Here is a 17,262-nt window from a genome sequence, read left to right as displayed (position 1 = left end):
GGGCCAGGGGCAGCCCTGGAGACCCGCATTGCCCTCCCTGCCCGCCCAGAGCACCCCAGCCTCACACCATAGTGACACACGGGTGGGCCCGGCACGGACCCCGACGTACACCAGTCCCGGACACGAGGGTACACCCCGCTCTTGGCCTCAAGCACTGCTGTCACCCTCAAGGTGTCCGCCTTCCCCACATTCCGACCACACCTGGTCCCCTCTCTGACCCAAGCCCCTCTTCAACGCTGTCCCTTCTCTCCCAGATCCCCACCTTAAATCTCCGGGCCAGGAACTTATTTTTCATCTCCAGAAAGTTCCCCTTATTGGCTTCAGTTTTAAACGGCTCATTGATAATGGCAAACTGAGCATCATTCTGGATGTCCTGCCACCGTGCGTAGCCATGGCTGCGACGCAGGAAGGGGCTGTCAAGGAATTTAACAGGGAGGCGCTGCGCTACCCACACTCATTTCCTCCTGGCCCGATCTCCCCAGAGTGGGGTACGACCCCCTTTCCCTGGGTGTGGACTCGGCCCCTCTCCAGATTGAGAAAACCACTTTTTTCTTGCATTTGTATCGAAGGATACAGGACAATGCCAGCTAGAAGCCAATAGTCATGTCTTCGGTGCCAGATCTCATTGAGTTTCCCCGAGGAAATAGCTGCACGTTCCTCATTCTGCCACAGTGTGTGAAGCTCTGAAAAGCAGGGCGAAGAGAGAGATGGGGCGTCAGGAGTCTGGGACCCAAGGCCAGCTCAATGAACAGGCAGAGATGAGGGACCTGAGTAGCGCGACAGGACCAAGGGCTCATTAGGAGGAAGAGGGAAAGGTTAGGTTTGCGGTGAGGAGCAAAAGGGGTTACAAACAAGGCTCAAGTTCGGACCAGAAATAAAGGGGGATGAAAGAGGGTTCTGGAGTTAGGAGTGAGGCCAAGGAGGACGGAGGGCGGGGATGCGTGCCCGCCCCACTGGCAGCGACTTGGAACGAAGGGCAGCGGGAGGCCTCAGGCACCACGAGCAGGCCCGGGAGGGCGAGCACAGCCCAGTGAGGAGCCCCCACCTGTGAAGCCTCCGTCTGCAATGTTGAACATGAACCGGGGCTTCTCCGCCTTCTCCTCGCGGCGCCCGTTGGGCCGCGGCTCGTCCCGGGGCAGCCCCGGCCGCAGCTCCCGCTCCCCTTTCATGTCTTCTGCTAGGACAGACGGGGCAGAGCTCACTCCTGCGCGCGGGCTCCTCCCAGCCCCCAAACTACGCCCTGTACTGGACTAGCCCTGGAACAGCTGCCCCCCAGGACCCAGGCGTCGGCTCCCCCGGACTCCGCCTCCCAATTCCCTCAGGGACCCGGGGCACCAGGGCTGCCACCCATTACCTCTCTTGCCCAAATCCCCTGTTTCCCCCTCCGGCCTCTCCCTGTGCTCCTGTCCATCCAACGGCTTCTCCTCCCCCCTCTCTCCTGGCGTCGACTCTGTGGCTGTGGGGGGGGCAGGGGACAGGAAGGGAGGATGTCACCCTCATTCCCTGACCCCAGAAGAGGGAGCTCCCAGATTCTAAGCCCCTCGTCACCCCTAAGCCCATGCACCCACCTGACTTCTCTCTGTCCCCCCGGTACCCAGGTTCAGGCTCCATTTCTCCAGGGACTCCCGGCACCTCGTCCTCTGGAGGAATCTTTCTTGGCTCCAGCCGCTCCCCAAGCGATGGAGCTGGGCTAGGGACGTCGGCCTAGGGGTCGGGATGGAGTCAGGATGAAGCAGAGAAACCCCAGGCACCTGGCCTTCACACTCTCCCCTCTGGGGAGCCGGGCAGCCACGCACCTCCGTCTCCATCTTCTCCCCGGTCTTGCTGTTCTTCTCGGGCTTCTCCTCTTGGTTTTCCGCTTCATCCTTCTCAAAAGGTGTCCTCACACCATCTCCTTTCTCACTTGGAGCTGGAGTAGCTACGAGGGTGGAGACAGAGTGAGGAGGCAGAAACCCCCACCCTGACTCCAATCCCTGTTTGCGGGGCACCAGCCCCATCCCCACCTCTCCTGCTGTCCCAACCCCCATTACCAGGTTTAGAAGTACAAGGACTGTTTGTAGCAGAAGCCTCAGGGGTTGTGGGAGATGTTTTGGTAGGAGAGGAGGCTCTGGAGGAACGCTTAGAGTCAGCACTGGGGTCGGGCATCAGCTCGGGCATCGACCAGCGCCCATTGATGTGCTCAAATTCCTGTACCTGAGAGAGGCAGGAGGTGGTAGGAATGGGTCAGCTGTAGACACTGAGAAGGGCAGGGGGTGGTAGGGACAGGTCAGCTGCAGGCACTGAGAGGGGCCGGGGGTGGTAGGGACGGGTCAGCTGCAGGCACTGAGAGCACAGGGCAGGGGAGTGTAGGGAAAGGTCAGTGCAGGCACTGAGAGAGGCAGGGGGGTGTAGAGACGGGTCAGCTGCAGGCACTGGACACAGAGGAAGCTCTAACACCAGCTTGAATCCAGAACTCGGGATACCAGGCGGGGGGGGGAGGGGACAGGGCCTGGGTGGCCAGCTTGACACTGGCTGAAGGACAGACTGGTACCTTCTTCTTGACTAGAGACATGACTCCAATTCGGGTCAGCACTTGCTGGCGACTCAGGCCCTCCCGAGGGACGCCATCAGCAAAGGTTTCCGAGCCGTCCGCCCCAGGCTCACAGAGGTGGCGCATGAACAGAGACACATAGGCCCTGAGAAGCGTGGGGGGGTGCAGGTTAGGAGGGCCTCAGGGGGGAGGCGAGGTGGTGAGGGGGGCACAGGGTTTACTGAGGCCCCGAACCCTACACTGCCCAGGGCCTCCCAACCTCACCACGAGCAGCCCTCTACACCCTGCCGCCTCTGCCCCTGTCTCTCCCCAGTCTCCTTGGCCTCGGTCCTTCGTTCCTAGGCCCCATCAGTCAGCTCGTCATCCTGTCCACCAGCTCCCTTGCCAGTAAATGTGAGGCGAAGACAGCCCAGGAGAAGGTGCCCGTCTCAGGTGCCTCTCCCATGGGGGGGAAGCCAGGCCTCTGTGCTCTAGGCTCGGCTGAGGGGGGGTGGGGCAGCTGAGCCCACGCCCCAGGAAACCGAGCCGGAAAATGCCACGTAACGCCGCGTGGCCGGGAGCGTGGTGGTCAGTTGAGTAAGGTCACATCATGTGGCGGCCGAGCGGAAGACGTGAACGCCTGAGCTCCCACCCTTCCAGCCAGCTGGGCCCGGGGCACCCGCGCTCACTTGAACTCCTTTTCCGTCTTGCCCCTCAGGTCCCGCACCAGCCACTGAGTGGTGAAGGCGTCCTGGGGGGGCATCCCCCAGCGCATCACAGCGTTGAGGAAGGCCTTCCGCTGTCGGGTGTTGAATCCCAGCACCTGGGGGCCGGAGGGGAGGGCGGTGTCTCAGTGCTGGGACCGCCCTCAGTGACTCGCCTCGAGACCCCACCCCCGAGGGGGACACGCGGGGCCTAAGGCCGGCTCCCACCTCAATGTTGCCCCCAACTCGAGCCAGCAGTGGAGGGAGCGGCTTATCCTTCTCGTTCCGAAGCTGCCTCTTTGACTGTCGCCGCCCTGGGGGGGGGGGTGGCCTGGTTAGGGGAGAGCCCCCACCTCCTCCACCCCTCAGTCTGCCTCCACACCCCAAGACGCAGCACCCAGGGGAGGCCTGGGTCACGTCTGAGGCACTCCTAATTTCCTTTCAAGTGTTTTCCACCTACGCACGCACGGAGCAGGTCTAGAAGAAACGGTTCCCGTTAAAGAACTAGTAGCCAGACCACCAGGGCGAACGTAAACTGTAAACTCTCCCGATTTTTCTTCTAGGCATCTCAGCCTGTATGATTCTATACTCCCAATTTTAACAGTGGAGAAATTATGGACATTTCGTCCTTTTTATCTGGGACCTCTACTTAATCGACAGAAAAGCACGTTTGTAGAAAAACGGGACTTAAAGGACATCAGAGAGAGGACCGGGAAGAGCTTTGGCAGGAAGTCAGGGAAACAGGTGCCACCTTCTGGACGCTCATCGAAGTCCTCATCTTCCTCCTCTGATCCCACGGAGTATTCGGACTGGTTATCTGTGGGGAGAGGGCGCTGCGGTCAGGGACGGCTCCCGTGTTAGCCCGCGTGGGGGCCCCTTCTGCCTAGAAGCCCCCTCAGATGCTGTCGGGCTCGGGGCCACATATCCTGAACGGGTCCACTCGCCACGCAGCCGGTCCCCGGGCACCGCCCCGCGCCAGGCGAGGACCCTGGGTGTCCCGCGGGCTCTCTGCGGCCGCCGGCTGGTGCACCCAGCCTCCGGGCAGCTCCTGCAGACCCTTCCTAAGCTCCTGGCCCTTCAGCGGCCGAGACCCTGACCCCGAGGCCTCCCTCTCTCCCTCGACGTGCCCCGGGCCTCCAGGCTCGTCGGCAGCCTCCCCTTCCGGGCCCTCCCTCAGGCGGTCCTCACCTTGGTCCTCCTGAGCCGCGTCGTTGTAGTTGACCTGCTTGCGCACGCGCTTGCCCTTGCCCAGGTTGCGGGCCAGGTCCTCCTGCTGCTGCTCGTAGTGGTGCCTCAGCAGCTTCTCCCAGTAGTCGGGGTCCACGTTCTCCTCCTGCTTGATGATCTCGCGTTCGATCTCCTCGATCTGCAGGGCAGCACAACGCACGTTCACGGCCTCCCTCGCCGCCGCCCGGCGCTCGCAGCGCGACCGCAGCCCTACTGTCCTGCCGCCCGGCCTCCTCAGCTCGGCTTTCTGGACGCCGCACGTCTTCCTTGTCTCTTACCCGCAACGAGCTTCTCCTCTCTGCTCCCACGTCTCCCCTGAACCTGTCCTCTAGCACCCTCCGCGCCCCTCCCGCTCTGACAGGCACCCTGTGTGCTTGTCGGTACTTTCTCCGCCCAGGTTCCCCCCAAAGGCTGGTCTCACACCTCAGACCAAGGAGCTGTTTTGCCTTGGTCAGAGCTCAGATGAAAAACGAGAGCGAAGGGGGGGATTCTTCCCCTTCAAGTCTACGGACACCGCCCTGCAGAGGTGGCCCGGGATAGACGGCATCTGGCCCCCGGCCTCTCACCTTGTCTTCCTCCCGCACCACGTACTGGGCCACCTTGAAGGAGCTGAGATACTCGTTCATGTTCTGCACGTCCGTGTCCTCCGTCGCATCCTGGTTCCGGTCCAACAGCCGAGCGATGGCCTCGTTGTCGTAGTGAATCACACTGCTGTCCTCCTCCTTGTTCTCCCCTGGTGGAAATAGGGAACAAGAGGGACTCTGAGTTCCAACTAGAGCCTCTGCCGGAACTTGAGGAAGGTCATGGAAAGCCTTCTGACTTTGCTTCCTTCTCACGGGAGTGCTGGGGGGAGAAGGCCCTTCCCCGGGGAGTCCGTGGAGAACTGTTCTGGCTTCCAAGCCTCCTCGGAAGAGAAAAGGCCATCCTTCCTCCATGTGCCGCACAGGAAAGTTTCTCTTTGGGGGCTCCCGAGGACAAGCGTACCCGGGAGAGCAGGGCCCTGCCCTCAGGAAGCTGCGGGGAAGGTTCTCACCCTCGTTCTCATCCTTGAACAGCTCCTCGGTGCCGAATTTGAGGATGTCATCCAGCTCCTGCTTGGACATGGAGCCCGCCTTGGAGCCCAGCCCGGGCCGGACCACCAGGTGTGTCAGCATCATCTTCCTCTTGGCCACTTGTGTGATCCGCTCTTCCACGGACGCGCGAGTCACAAACCGGTAAATCATCACCTTGTTGGCCTGGCCGATGCGATGAGCGCGGCTGAAGGCCTGCGGGGGCAGGAGGCGGAAGTGGGGATGGGCCAGGGCAGTAGCTTGGAGACCGGGCCCACGTGCTGGGGAGAGGATGCTGGCAAGGAAGGGTCCTCTGCCCCTGGAAAGCCATGACCCCCTCCGCGGTGAACCCACATCTCCCTGCTAATGGGGGCGGGGGCTCCAGGAGGTGAGCTCCCACCTGGATGTCGTTATGGGGGTTCCAGTCAGAATCGAAGATGATGACCGTGTCGGCAGTGGCCAGATTGATGCCCAGGCCCCCGGCGCGGGTGGACAGCAGGAAGCAGAACTGCTGGGCCCCAGGAGCTAGGAGGGGAGAGCCAGATTCGGCAGCCGTGCTGGGCAGCTGACTCCCAGCCGCCCCCTGGACGCACACCACAATAAGGCCACCTCAGTAGCTAGGTGGCAAATCCCTCCGTGCCGGGGACCTAGGCACAGGTGGCTCGGGCCTTGCACACTCCCCCTCACCGTTGAACCGATCGATGGCCTCCTGCCTCAGGGCGCCCGTGATGCCGCCGTCAATGCGCTCGTACTTGTACCCTTCGTAGTCTAAAAAGTCCTCTAGCAGGTCCAACATCTTGGTCATCTACAGCGGGACAGAAGGACGGAGTCTGGAATGACGAGGCAGTGGGCCAGGCCCGGTGTGTCCTGACCATCCCTTACCGCCACCGCCCGCCTCGGCTGTGACGCGGGCCCTGGCGCCCGCTCCCTGGCACTGCTCGCCTGCCCCAGCCCCTCCTGGCCCCACGTTCGTGGCACACTCGCTCGACTTTTCGCACCACTTCTCCTAAGGCAGAGGTTCCCCGCTGAGACCCACGAGAAGGTTTCGGGGACATCTACGGAGGCTCTGAAAATCTGTCCAGGGCAGACCCACTGCTTCCATCAGATTTCCAAGAGCTCCGTGCTCTCATCTCCTCTCCCCTGGTTAAGAAACACCACTGGTCCTGGAGACGACCCTGAGGGGATGACCCCGAGGGGATGACCCCGAGGGGACACGGGCTCACCCTCCCCCTGCTACCCATTTGGCTTCCAGAAACTGGCCTGCGGCTAAGAACAGGGCTCAGGGACCAAGATGAAGGCCGTCGGACCAGAACCTCCCAGGAGTACCAGCTCCCTGCCTCTCACGGCACGGCAGCCACGGCAGCCAGGTGGGGGACCGGCCTAGGGGTGGCACCAGCCGCGCGCGGGTCACCTGCGAGAAGATGAGCACTCTGTGTCCTTGCTCCTTCAGCTTGCGTAGCATCTTCTGCAAGAGCATGAGCTTGCCGGACGCCTTAATAAGTGCCCCACCCTCGTAGGCCCCACTGGGGAGTTTGGGGGACTCCTGCCAAGAAGGGCGCAGAAAGGAGGCGGGGGTCAGGGAGCGAGCCCAGAAAGCCAGGAGCCCACATCCAGCCTCCGCCCCTTTCACGTCCCGCTCCCCTGGGCAACCCCGTGCCTGGCCACCGCCCAGCTCCGGGCCTGCCTTGCGCCCCCCCCCATCCGACCCCGTTTTCAGACAGCGGCATGTGGGCAGCCCCCAGCCCGTGCGTCACCATAGCAGCCACGGGGAAGAGGTAGGGGTGGTTGCAGCACTTCTTAAGATCCATCATGATGTTCAGCAGCGACACTTGGTTCCCACCACCTCGTGAGTTCAAGGCCTCGAAGTTCCGAGTCAGGATGTACTTGTAGTACTTCCTGGAGACCAGCGCGGGGGCGCGGAAGAGACAGGACAAAGGGAGCAGTGAGGAGGCTGCCCCCCGCCCGCGGCCCCCCGTCCCGGCGGCCCAGCTCTCGGCTCACTTCTGCATAGGGCTCAGCTCCACCCGCACGATGAGCTCCGTCTTGGCCGGCATGTTCTTGAAGACGTCCGCCTTGAGCCTCCGCAGCATGTGCGGCCCCAGCAAATCGTGCAGTTTCTTAATCTGGTCTTCTTTGGATATGTCAGCAAACTCCTCCAGGAAGCCCTCCAGATTGCTAGTAGCCAGAAGGAGACAAGGAACTGAACAGGCCATCGGGTTCTCTGGCCCTGGCCTCGGGCTCCCTTCTTCACTTAGAGGAAGCCTCCGCCCGCTGCCGTTCTCCGCAGGCCACCCTGGCGGGTCCCTTACTTAAACCTCTCCGGGGTGAGGAAGTTTAGCAGGTGGAAGAGCTCCTCCAGGTTATTCTGCAACGGAGTTCCGGTCAGCAGCAACTTATGGTCTATCTTGTAGCCATTGAGGACCCTGAAAAACTAGAACATGGGGCAAGGAGACGCAGGAGAACGGGCCCGTTACTGGCAAGTGGCTGGGCCACAGTGCCTGCCTTTTCCCGTTCCCTTTGGGTCTAGAGGCCCCGAATCTCCAGTCCTCTCTCTCCCCCAACCTGGACTCCTCCCCTTTCCAGATTGCGGGAAGTCCAGAACCTTCCTTCTTGGAAGCACGGCCAGACTCGGAGTGTGGGCCTCTCACTCACCTTGGACTGGTTATTCTTGAGCCGGTGGGCTTCATCCACCACGAGGCAGGCCCAGCGGATGGATCCGAGCGCTGCCTGATCGATGGTGATTAGCTCATACGATGTTAGGAGAACGTGGAACTTCACCTGGGCCTCCCTCTGCCAACACAGCCACTGTCCGTGAGGCTGCCGCCCGACCCACGGGCACCCAGACTTCCACCCCCGTTCTTCACCCAGACCCCCCATCCCGACTGCGACTGCCAAGGGGGGCCACACACCCCACCCTGCTACGTGGGGTCCACACGGGGATGACTGGACCTGGCCCCCAACCTCTACCCCAAGTCCATTACAGACAGAAGTGTACATTTCCAGGACAGGAGGGCAGGGGTGGGGCAGGCGGGGGGAGGAGAAAACTCAGAGGGGAACAAAGGAACTGAAATCCCAGTGGGGGGCAACGAAACACCAGATCTGGGGGTCTCCAAGAAGACGAAGTCGAGGGGCCTACCTTCATCTTAAAAGCTTTCTTGCCACCTTTGATGGCGTTGTCTTCGAAGGAAAACTCGTTCTCACGGATGATGGCCCGGCTGTCCTTGTCACCCGTGTACGTCACCACGTAGAACTTGGGTGCCCACATCTGGAACTCCCGCTCCCAGTTAATGATGGTAGAGAGGGGGGCACTCACCAGGAAGGGACCCTTTGTGTGGCCCTGGGAGTCGAGGTTTGGGGGGACCGTTAGTCGGGGCTTGAGGCAGTCGCCCCAGTCCTCTGGCTGCCGCCCTCCCCCTGCACTCCTCCCACGCCCTCAGCCTCCATCCGCTCCCGCCTTCCCCAGTCCCTCAGGGGCCCCCTCGTCCAGCACCTCCTTATAAAGCGAGTAGAGAAACACGATGGTCTGGATGGTCTTGCCCAGCCCCATCTCGTCAGCCAGGATGGTGTCGGTGCCCTGGGCCCACGAGAAGCGCAGCCAGTTCAAGCCCTCCAGCTGGTACATGTGCAGTGTGCCCCCGGTGGCCGTGATAAACCGTGGCTGGGTCTCGTATTTCACGGTAGGCTGCAGAGTCAAGAAGTCCGAAAGCTGAAGGGAACGGTCAGGGCTCCTCCGCCCCCTTGCTGGCACTGAGATCAAGTTGGATCACGGTTCCCTCCGCGAGGCCTGAGCTTCAGTCCCTCCCCCTCACTCCTTAAAGCCAGACGCAGCAGCAGCAGCAGCAGCAGCAACAGCAGCAGCAGCGGCAGTGCCACGAGGAAGGGAGCTGGTGGGGAGGGGGCCTGGGTGCTGCTGCTTCGAGCTGCTCTCTGGCCCTTTAGCCAGAGTTCCTAGCCACGCTTGGGGCAAGGCTGGACACTGTTCAGGGAGGGTGCTGAAACTCGGGGAAGTCCTGTCAGTAGCCCCTGGGCAATCTGCCATGGTTCTAGAAACGGGAGAGAGGCTGAGAGGAAGGACTTACATCGTTAGTAGGAGAACTGGGGGGCCCGTCTCCCTGCAGCTCCTTCTTCTTCTTCTTATACTTGCGGGGCTGGGCAGGGTCCTCCCCCATAATCAGTTCTCTGGGAAAAGAGCGGGTCTGAGCGAGGCCTGCTCCTCGGGACCTCGCTCTCTCCTGAACCCATTCCAGAACTACCTCCCACTCCCTTAAACTTGATTTTCTCACGTTTCCTTCCTCCCAGCCTCTTTACCTTCACCCCTGGATTTTCACCTGCAGAGCCCACCCTCCCCAGTCCTCAGCATCCCCTTTCCCCGTGACTCCAGCTGGACCTGACGTCTGTCCCTCACACAGTCTCTTTACCAGTCCCGCCCCAGACAACCTAGCGCCGGCTGCCACTGCCCTGGATTCCAGGGCGGGTCTGTCGCTACTGGACCTCCTCTTACCCTGGAAGGGTGGCTTTCGCCCCCGTCCTCAGACTCCCTCCCCCCAAGGGCCTGGCCCCTCACCGGTGTCTCCAGTAGCTCTGCTTGTGGTCTTCGTACTCGGGGATGTTCATTTCGTCCTCCTCCCACGTGGATTGGTCATAGGGCAAGTCCCTCCACTTCACTAGATAGTGGTAATTCCCCTTTTTATCCACACTGCGGGGCAGAAGACCAAGAGAAGGAGCAGGAGGAGAAAAATAACGTGGACCACGAGACCGAAAAAATCGTCATAAATGCGATTATCAGCAAACAGATAGCTTTTGTCACCTAATCCGCAATGGGGGGCCCCTGGGAGGGAACTTAGGATGGCTGAAGTACCGCCCCACCCTTTCCAAGACCCCTGCTTAAAAATCAGCGATCAGAAAACATCCCTGGCTTTGTCCAATCAGTCTTAACTAAACACCCGTTGGGTGCAAGGCCCGTTCCAGGCGGTGCTGATTCAGTGATGGATGAACAAGACAATGGACCCCGTGCCCACGGAGCTCACGTTCGACTGCGGAAGGCAGCGACGAACCAGGCGGGCACGCGCACGCAGAAGAACGTTCGGTGGTAACCAGTACCACGAAGAAAGAAGTACGACAGACACCGGCCTGGCTGAACCGTGTTTCTCACGTCTGCCTTCATGGCCCGATACCCACTCGCGAGTCATTAGATCAGAGGCGGGGGTGAAGGGGTCGCGCGGGCCGGCCGCTCCGCCTGGTTTCTCTCCGCCCCCACTGGGGAGACGGCCCGAGGGCTGGCGGAACAGGTGCCGGGCGGTGGACACAGCCCGACGCGGGCCGGGCCCAGGCGGCCGAGCCGCGGCCGGGGCTCACCTGTGGTTGATGATGCGGTGCACGGTCATCCACTCGGGCTTGATGCCGAAGCGGTAGTACTTCTCCTCCATCTCTGCGTAGTGTGGGTCCTTCACCTTGCGCTTGTCGCTCTTCCCGTCGTCCTCGCCCGAGCCGTAGTCCAGGGGCGGGGGCTCGTCCATGTCGTTCTTCCGCTGGTAGTTCCGGTACATCACCAAGTGGAAGATCTCCAACTGACGGGGCACAGAGGGAGGGGAACGAGATGGTCCGAGCATCCGAAGAGGACCGAAGGGGACAGGGGACTGTGGGCAGGAGAAAGGCAAAGCGAACTGGGCGAGCACGTAACAGGCTAAAGGAAGCAGGGAACACGGAGAGACTGATGGCAGAAAGCGAAGGGAGGCTGGCGGAGAGGAGTGGAGGCCGAGAGAACCTCCTGCAGAGACTAAGGACGGAGGGAGGCTGTGAGGGCCGGAGGTGGGAAGCGAAGGCGAGCGCAGGGTCTGGAACAGCAGAGCCAGAGGGATGAGTGAGAAGAGCAGAGGGGGTCACAGAGAGGGGGAAGGAGGGGCCGCATACCTGAAGCTCCTTGGCCCAGGAGCAGTGCCAGTACGACAGTCCTACCCACTTGACAAAGAACTCTCGCTCCGATCGGCCTTGAAGAGGACGGGGCGGCGGGGCATCGGGGTTCCCATCGGCCTGCTGAGGGGCTGGCACGGACACGGGTGGCTCCCCCCACCGCCAGTGCAGGATCTTCTGCACACGGCCTTTGAGCACGGGGCACTTGGGGACAGGCGCACACGAGGAGGAAACGGGCAAAAAGAGCCCATTATTAGAGGACGAGGAGGACGGGGGTCCCATGAGGGAGTCAAAGACCAAGGGAAGGGACGGGAGGGGAAGGAGGAGCCGGACGATGGGATCCCAGAGATGGGAAGAGTGGGGGCTGCCAGGAAATCCGGCGGGAAGGGCCGACTCACCGTGCAGCGGGGACACAGCCATTCCCCGTTGGGGATGTCGGGCAGGGGCGGGTTCAGACAGTGAATGTGGTAGGACGAGATGCACGCGTCGCAGCACAGGAGCTCGCCCCCGTCCTTGCACACGCGGCAGTACTCCATGTGGTCGTCTTCCTCCTCCTTCTCCCCTTCGTCCTCTCCCTCCTCTTCGTACTCCTCCTCCTCCTCCTTGGCCTCCCACTGCACCCCCTCCTTCTCCTGGGAGCCCAAGGCCAGACACAGACACAGATGGAAGGAAGGAGACGGCAGTGAGACCGGGAGACAGGGACAGAGACAGGACACTAGCTCCTAGAAGCGCCAAGGAGGCGGGCGGGAACGAAGGAACGGGACACCACTGCTTCCAAACGTGTTGATGAGGGGGCAGAGGGACGGGGGAGAGGGGCCAGGATCCTGGACCCGCACACGCCGGCCACTGAGAAAGCCAGGCGTCTGGGGGCAGGAAGCGGACAGTGGGTCCCCGGGGGGCAGCAGGTACTCACGCAGTGGGGGCAGCTCCATTTGCCCTCGGGAGCCCGGTCCAGCTCAGGATCAAGGCAGACGAGGTGGTAGGCACGAGGGCAGGTGTCGCACAGAATAATTTCCCCCCCCTGCTGGCACACCTCGCAGTAATCCTGATGATCTGTCTCGTAGCCGTCAACCTCGTCCTCCCCGGCCACTGCGGGACAGCCGAGGACTGTCATACACACCAGCGGAGGCGAAGGGCACAGAGAGAGAGAGAGAGAGGGATGATGGGAGAGGGAAGGGCCGAACAAAGCAGTCAGAGGGGGAAACAAGAGGGGCCCCGAAGGGACGAGAGGAGGCCAGACGGACAAGGTCACACACAGCTGGCACCCCTTACCCTTCCTCTTCTTCCTCCCTGGCCGGCCTCTCTTGAGCTTCTTGGTGCGGACAGGCCCGTCAGGCCGGCCCGAGGCGCTGTGGNNNNGCTGCCGCTGTCCAGGTCTGACTCCTCGGCCTCCGGCTCAGGGCCCTCATCGCTCTGCAAAACATACTGCCCATAGCCCCGTGGTGGTCAGGGAGGCCGGCTTCGTTCCACTCCCGCCCCCGGCCTCGGGCTCCTGCTCCAGCTTCCCGCACGGACCCCTGCGTCTGGACCCCTGGCCCCTGACACCCCCGGGCGCTTAGCAGACGGGGAGGGGCCGCTCACCGAGCCTCCCTTCTTCCTCTTGCCACCCAGCAGCCCTAGTTTGATTTTGAGCGGTGCCATCTTCTTCCCCCGAAGCTTTTTGCGTCCATCGGGCACTCGGGGGCTCTTACTCCGCCGTTTATGGCCTGGACCTGAATGAGTGGGGTGAGGCAGAAAAAGTAGACGTCATGACGTCCCAGAATAACAGAGCTCAGAGCGGCCTCTGGACCCTCCTGTGGGCTGTGGCTTCCCCGAGACCTCTTCCCGCAAAGCGTTTCCCCTACAACAATCGGGGCTGAGAAGACAGAAAAGTTCTAGACTCTGACTTGAAAACGTGCAGTTTGGAGGGCGGGGCGACAGTTGTTCTAAGCAGAGGGTTTCTCACCTTTGCCCTCTTTGGTTTTGGCTCTTCGGATGGGTGGGGGCTGGGTATCAGCAGAAGGAGGTGGTGGGAGGGTGGGGGGTCCGGAAGGTGCTATGGGGGCGGCCGATGACACAGCAGCTGACACCTGCTCGGCCACAGCTGCGGCCGCTGCGGCCGCCGCCGCCGCCACAGCGGCTGCCGACCCCTTGAAGGGGTTGTTGGCACTGAACTCTCTCCACTTGGCCCCGAGGATGGTCATCATCTTAGACATCGGGATCTTAGGATTCTTCTTCGCAATCAGGGGCCTGTAAATACAGAAGCAGAAGACACGGGACCTTCACAGCTGGTCCGGGAACACTGCCACGTCCCTCTGATACTGCAAGTTGCTAGGATTCTCTGCATTTTTCAAGTAAGTTCCATGGGCCCTGAGGAAGGGTCCCAGCACGTGGAGCCTGATGGGCCAGGCAGGTTAGGCTCTGTGGTGGGGTGTTAAACTCTCGTGAGGACTTAGGCGACCACGGTGCTCACAGGAGCACGGTCCTCAGCAGTGAGGCAGGAAAGACAGGGTACTGATGACAGGTACCGGGTATGCAACACTCGCTGGGGGGCGGGGAGGCCAGGCCTTGAGTGCACCCGGCTCTCCTCACCCCAGCAAATCTCCACAAGACCCCTACGAGGGGCACACCGTGACCATGCCTATGTTACAGATTCAAAAACTGAAAAGCAAAGAGGTAAGGTGTCCAAGACAGTACCAGGCCCGCGGCTCTCTAAAGTGCCTGATCCCCGAAAGGCAGCTCTGCCACAGTCTGCCCTTCTCGGGGAGTCCCCGAAGCCCAGGCTCTGCAGCCAGCAGGGCGTGAGCCTTTACCACGGGGTCCTAAGCCAGGGACAGAGAGGACTTGATAGCCGAGCAAAGGAAATTGGGCAACAGTGATGTTCTCCGGGCTTCAGTCGAGAGAGGAGTCACGCGGGGGGAGCCAGAATGGTTGGAGTGGCGAGGGCCATCAGCCCTCACTGTCTTCTATCACTAGAGATTTCGAACCCAGCACTGGCATTATGACCCTCCCCGGCCCCCTCGTGAAGGGTTCCCGACCGGGGTCCTCGAACCCTGAGGTGTCCAGGAATCCTCTGACATTACGTGCCGAGCGTGGCGGGTCTGTGCTGTGCGCTTCTCTGGGGAGCAGCGTCTGAGCGTTTATCCGATTCCAGAGGGGTTCACCACCCCCCCGCCCCCCAAAGTAAAGTGTCCGCTGGCCTGTCCTACCTCATGAACTGGCTAAAGGCTTTGTAGTTGGTGAGTGTGTGGTAATCCTCCTCGGAGAACACATGCTCCACGTCCTCCAGGCCCCAGGTCAGAAGTAGAGTTGCCGATGACTTCTGTTCTACCTGCTGCGAGAGACCGGGTGTCAGGGGGCTTTCGGGGGCGGGGGGTGGACTCGGGGAGGCCGTCACTTCTCCAGCCCCCATCCTGGGCCCCCACATGCCTCCCTCTCTACCCACTAACTTCCCCCACCCACAGCCTCTGCAATGAGCACCCCTCCTTGGGATGCTCCCGCCCTCGCCAGGCCCGTCTTCAACACTCGTGTGTCCCCCCCACTCCCTAATTCTACTCACCTTTTGCCCCCCGTCTCCCTCCCCCTTTTTCCGCCGCTTTGTCTTCTTCTCCTTTTTTTCTCTGTGCTTCCGCCTCCGTTTCCGACCTGGTCCGGTTCCATATTCGCTGCCTCCGCTCTCTGACTTCTCCCGGTACTCATCTCGCTCGGAGCCAAATTCCTCCTCACTGTCCTGAGGGAGAGAAATAAAAATAACATTTCTTCAGTCCTACCATGTGCCAGGAACCATTCTTAGCCCGTAACATATATTACCCCTTTTAATCTTCACAACGGTGCTCTAGAGGTAGTAACTCATCTATTTTGATCTGCTGTTTTTTGCAGACAAGGAAACTGAGGCACGCAGAACTAAACAAACCACCAAGGAGACGGGGCTGCGAGGCTCTGAAAGCCTGTCAACGGGGGCTCACTGCTGCTAAGGTGAATCACGTGGACAGCGGGGGGGGGGGGGGCTCTTTACTGGGTTGTGGTGACTGAGGTTACGGTCCCAGATCCAGCAGCTACGGGCCAGCCAGAGGGGGGAGGGGGCGTCAGACCTCCCTAACTTCCGGATGCCCCCTCATCCTCCACCCTCCACCCTCGATAATCATCGGGACCGGGACTGGAGAAAATGCGGGTGCCTGGGAAGAGGTCTGCTGAGCCTTGCCATGGAGACAGGAGTCCTTAACACTTACAAGCTTCTTGCGTTTTCGGGGTTTTCCTGGCTTGTTCTCCTTCTGCTTCTTGGGTCCTCGTTTTCTCTTCTTCACACCCAATGCTGAAGGCAGCAGCCGGATGTCATCCTTATCTTTGGAGCAGAGAGCACCAGAGAACCTAAGCCACTAGGTTCCCCGACTCTACGGCCCCTGGGCCTCAGGCCTTCTCACCTCTTCCGTTCCCACTCTCTAGGAACTCGGGCATTAACTCCTCCAAACCTCGCCTCCCTTCACTGGGTGCAAACAGAGAGTGTTTCGAGTACTCTGGGATGCTTGGGTTCTGAATGGGAGGTCAGGGGTCAGAAGGGAAGCACAGCCAAACCACTCCCTCCTCTCCCCTCCTACTAACAAGGGAGCAGGCTCTAGGCCATGGGCTCTGACTGTGGCAGGTCCTTTCAGTCGCCGCCAGGGCTCCTCCTGCCTTCCCCCTCACTTAGCCAGCTGGCATCCTGCCCGGGAACTGGGGAAGCCATGCCCAGCTGCTGGCCTGGCCTGACCCCAGCACTTGGAGTGGGGAGACACAAGCTGGCAGCTCCCTAAGCCAGATGCTGAGAAGGGAGAGCCAAAGGTGGACACCTGGGATCTCACACTAACACCCGGGGCCCTCACATCCTCTCTGCCACGAGGGAGGCCTCTATTTATACTTCCTCAGATGATCGCCAAGCCTCCTGTCACCCCAACACAGCCCTGGAGGAAAAGAAGTCCTTGCCAGTCATTTTCACATCTTGCCCACAGGACCACAGCGTCTGGCTCGTCCATCACACCCTAACCCTACGGGAGCAGTCTCCACAATTACCTAAACATTCCTCCTCCTCCCAAGCAGCCTGGAACCTTCCCTCAAAGCTATTTCCATACCCCTGCTCCCTTTGAGAACTCAGGGGCCCTCCCCTTTGTCCCCTGCTCTCACCCTTTGCCTCCAAATTTAGTCCCATTGATCCATAAGCAGCAGGGGAGACCCACACAAAGCTAGAGACAAAGACACACCCAGCATATGCATTCTCGGCCGCACAAGTCTGCACATAGTCCTGAGCACAAATCCAGAGGACAGCCTGTACCTGCTTCCAGCAGGGCTGGGTCCCTGGCTTTCTCCCCAGATGTCTCTGTCCGGGGCCGGGGCTTCCCTGATGTGTCCCCCCCCCCATTCTCCATGATCCCCACCGGTCCGGGGAGGACACGGATGCCACAGACCTGGGGCCCTGCTTGGCCTCCCTCCCTCCATTAGGCAGTAGACTAACCAGCCAGACCTGTCCCGCTCGGGCAGAGGAGGAAAGCCTGGGCCTGGCCCAGCCCCTTGCTCTAGGACACACAATCCTTCGGCCCAAAACAGCGAAGGGAAAATTAGCCACAATTAACACTGCTTCCACTGCCTCGGGATCCCGGCGCCCCCTTCCTCAGCGCTACCTGTCCTCAGAACGCCAGCATACAGTGTCCTCTGGTGCAGGAATACCCTCTAGGACGGGGCTGGGGTGGGGGGCGCGCGAGCAGCCGGCCCCAGGCGTGCAAAGAGAGCGTGCGGACTGGAGTAGGAAGTCAGCAAGACGCCATGCCCCACCCCCCCGCCCCCAGCAGCCGGCTCTCCCCAACCCCCGGGACGTCGCTTAATGTGAACATGGAAACGGAGGCCGCCGGGGCGG

At 61.2% G+C, this 17,262-nt stretch overlaps 1 protein-coding gene and 1 non-coding gene across 2 annotated transcripts in view; both read right to left on the bottom strand.

Annotated features, from left to right (window-relative positions):
• The window catches only part of LOC103660481 (chromodomain-helicase-DNA-binding protein 3), a 25,248-nt gene that overhangs the window by 3,644 nt on the left and 4,342 nt on the right, over nt 1-17,262 (bottom strand). The window contains 36 exon segments of the mRNA XM_040629979.1: nt 263-395; nt 575-683; nt 1,046-1,174; nt 1,355-1,456; nt 1,569-1,704; nt 1,797-1,918; nt 2,031-2,193; nt 2,531-2,675; nt 3,199-3,332; nt 3,442-3,527; nt 3,965-4,030; nt 4,402-4,579; nt 5,007-5,173; nt 5,474-5,705; nt 5,890-6,014; nt 6,177-6,294; nt 6,901-7,032; nt 7,244-7,385; nt 7,491-7,664; nt 7,799-7,920; nt 8,142-8,279; nt 8,626-8,826; nt 8,980-9,171; nt 9,569-9,668; nt 10,054-10,185; nt 10,845-11,056; nt 11,400-11,603; nt 11,798-12,031; nt 12,313-12,506; nt 12,672-12,756; nt 12,759-12,824; nt 12,981-13,111; nt 13,345-13,628; nt 14,588-14,712; nt 14,938-15,108; nt 15,608-15,720. Coding sequence (XP_040485913.1) covers nt 263-395; nt 575-683; nt 1,046-1,174; nt 1,355-1,456; nt 1,569-1,704; nt 1,797-1,918; nt 2,031-2,193; nt 2,531-2,675; nt 3,199-3,332; nt 3,442-3,527; nt 3,965-4,030; nt 4,402-4,579; nt 5,007-5,173; nt 5,474-5,705; nt 5,890-6,014; nt 6,177-6,294; nt 6,901-7,032; nt 7,244-7,385; nt 7,491-7,664; nt 7,799-7,920; nt 8,142-8,279; nt 8,626-8,826; nt 8,980-9,171; nt 9,569-9,668; nt 10,054-10,185; nt 10,845-11,056; nt 11,400-11,603; nt 11,798-12,031; nt 12,313-12,506; nt 12,672-12,756; nt 12,759-12,824; nt 12,981-13,111; nt 13,345-13,628; nt 14,588-14,712; nt 14,938-15,108; nt 15,608-15,720 — 5,297 coding nt within the window.
• LOC121102634 lies at nt 2,920-3,058 on the bottom strand. Its single transcript, XR_005834756.1, has one exon.

The sequence above is a fragment of the Ursus maritimus genome, unplaced genomic scaffold (assembly GCF_017311325.1).
Source record: "Ursus maritimus isolate PB19 unplaced genomic scaffold, ASM1731132v1 scaffold_14, whole genome shotgun sequence".
Taxonomy (NCBI): Eukaryota; Metazoa; Chordata; class Mammalia; order Carnivora; family Ursidae; genus Ursus; species Ursus maritimus.
Note: the sequence above shows the minus strand (reverse complement) of the source record. Positions and strands in the feature narration are given on the sequence as shown.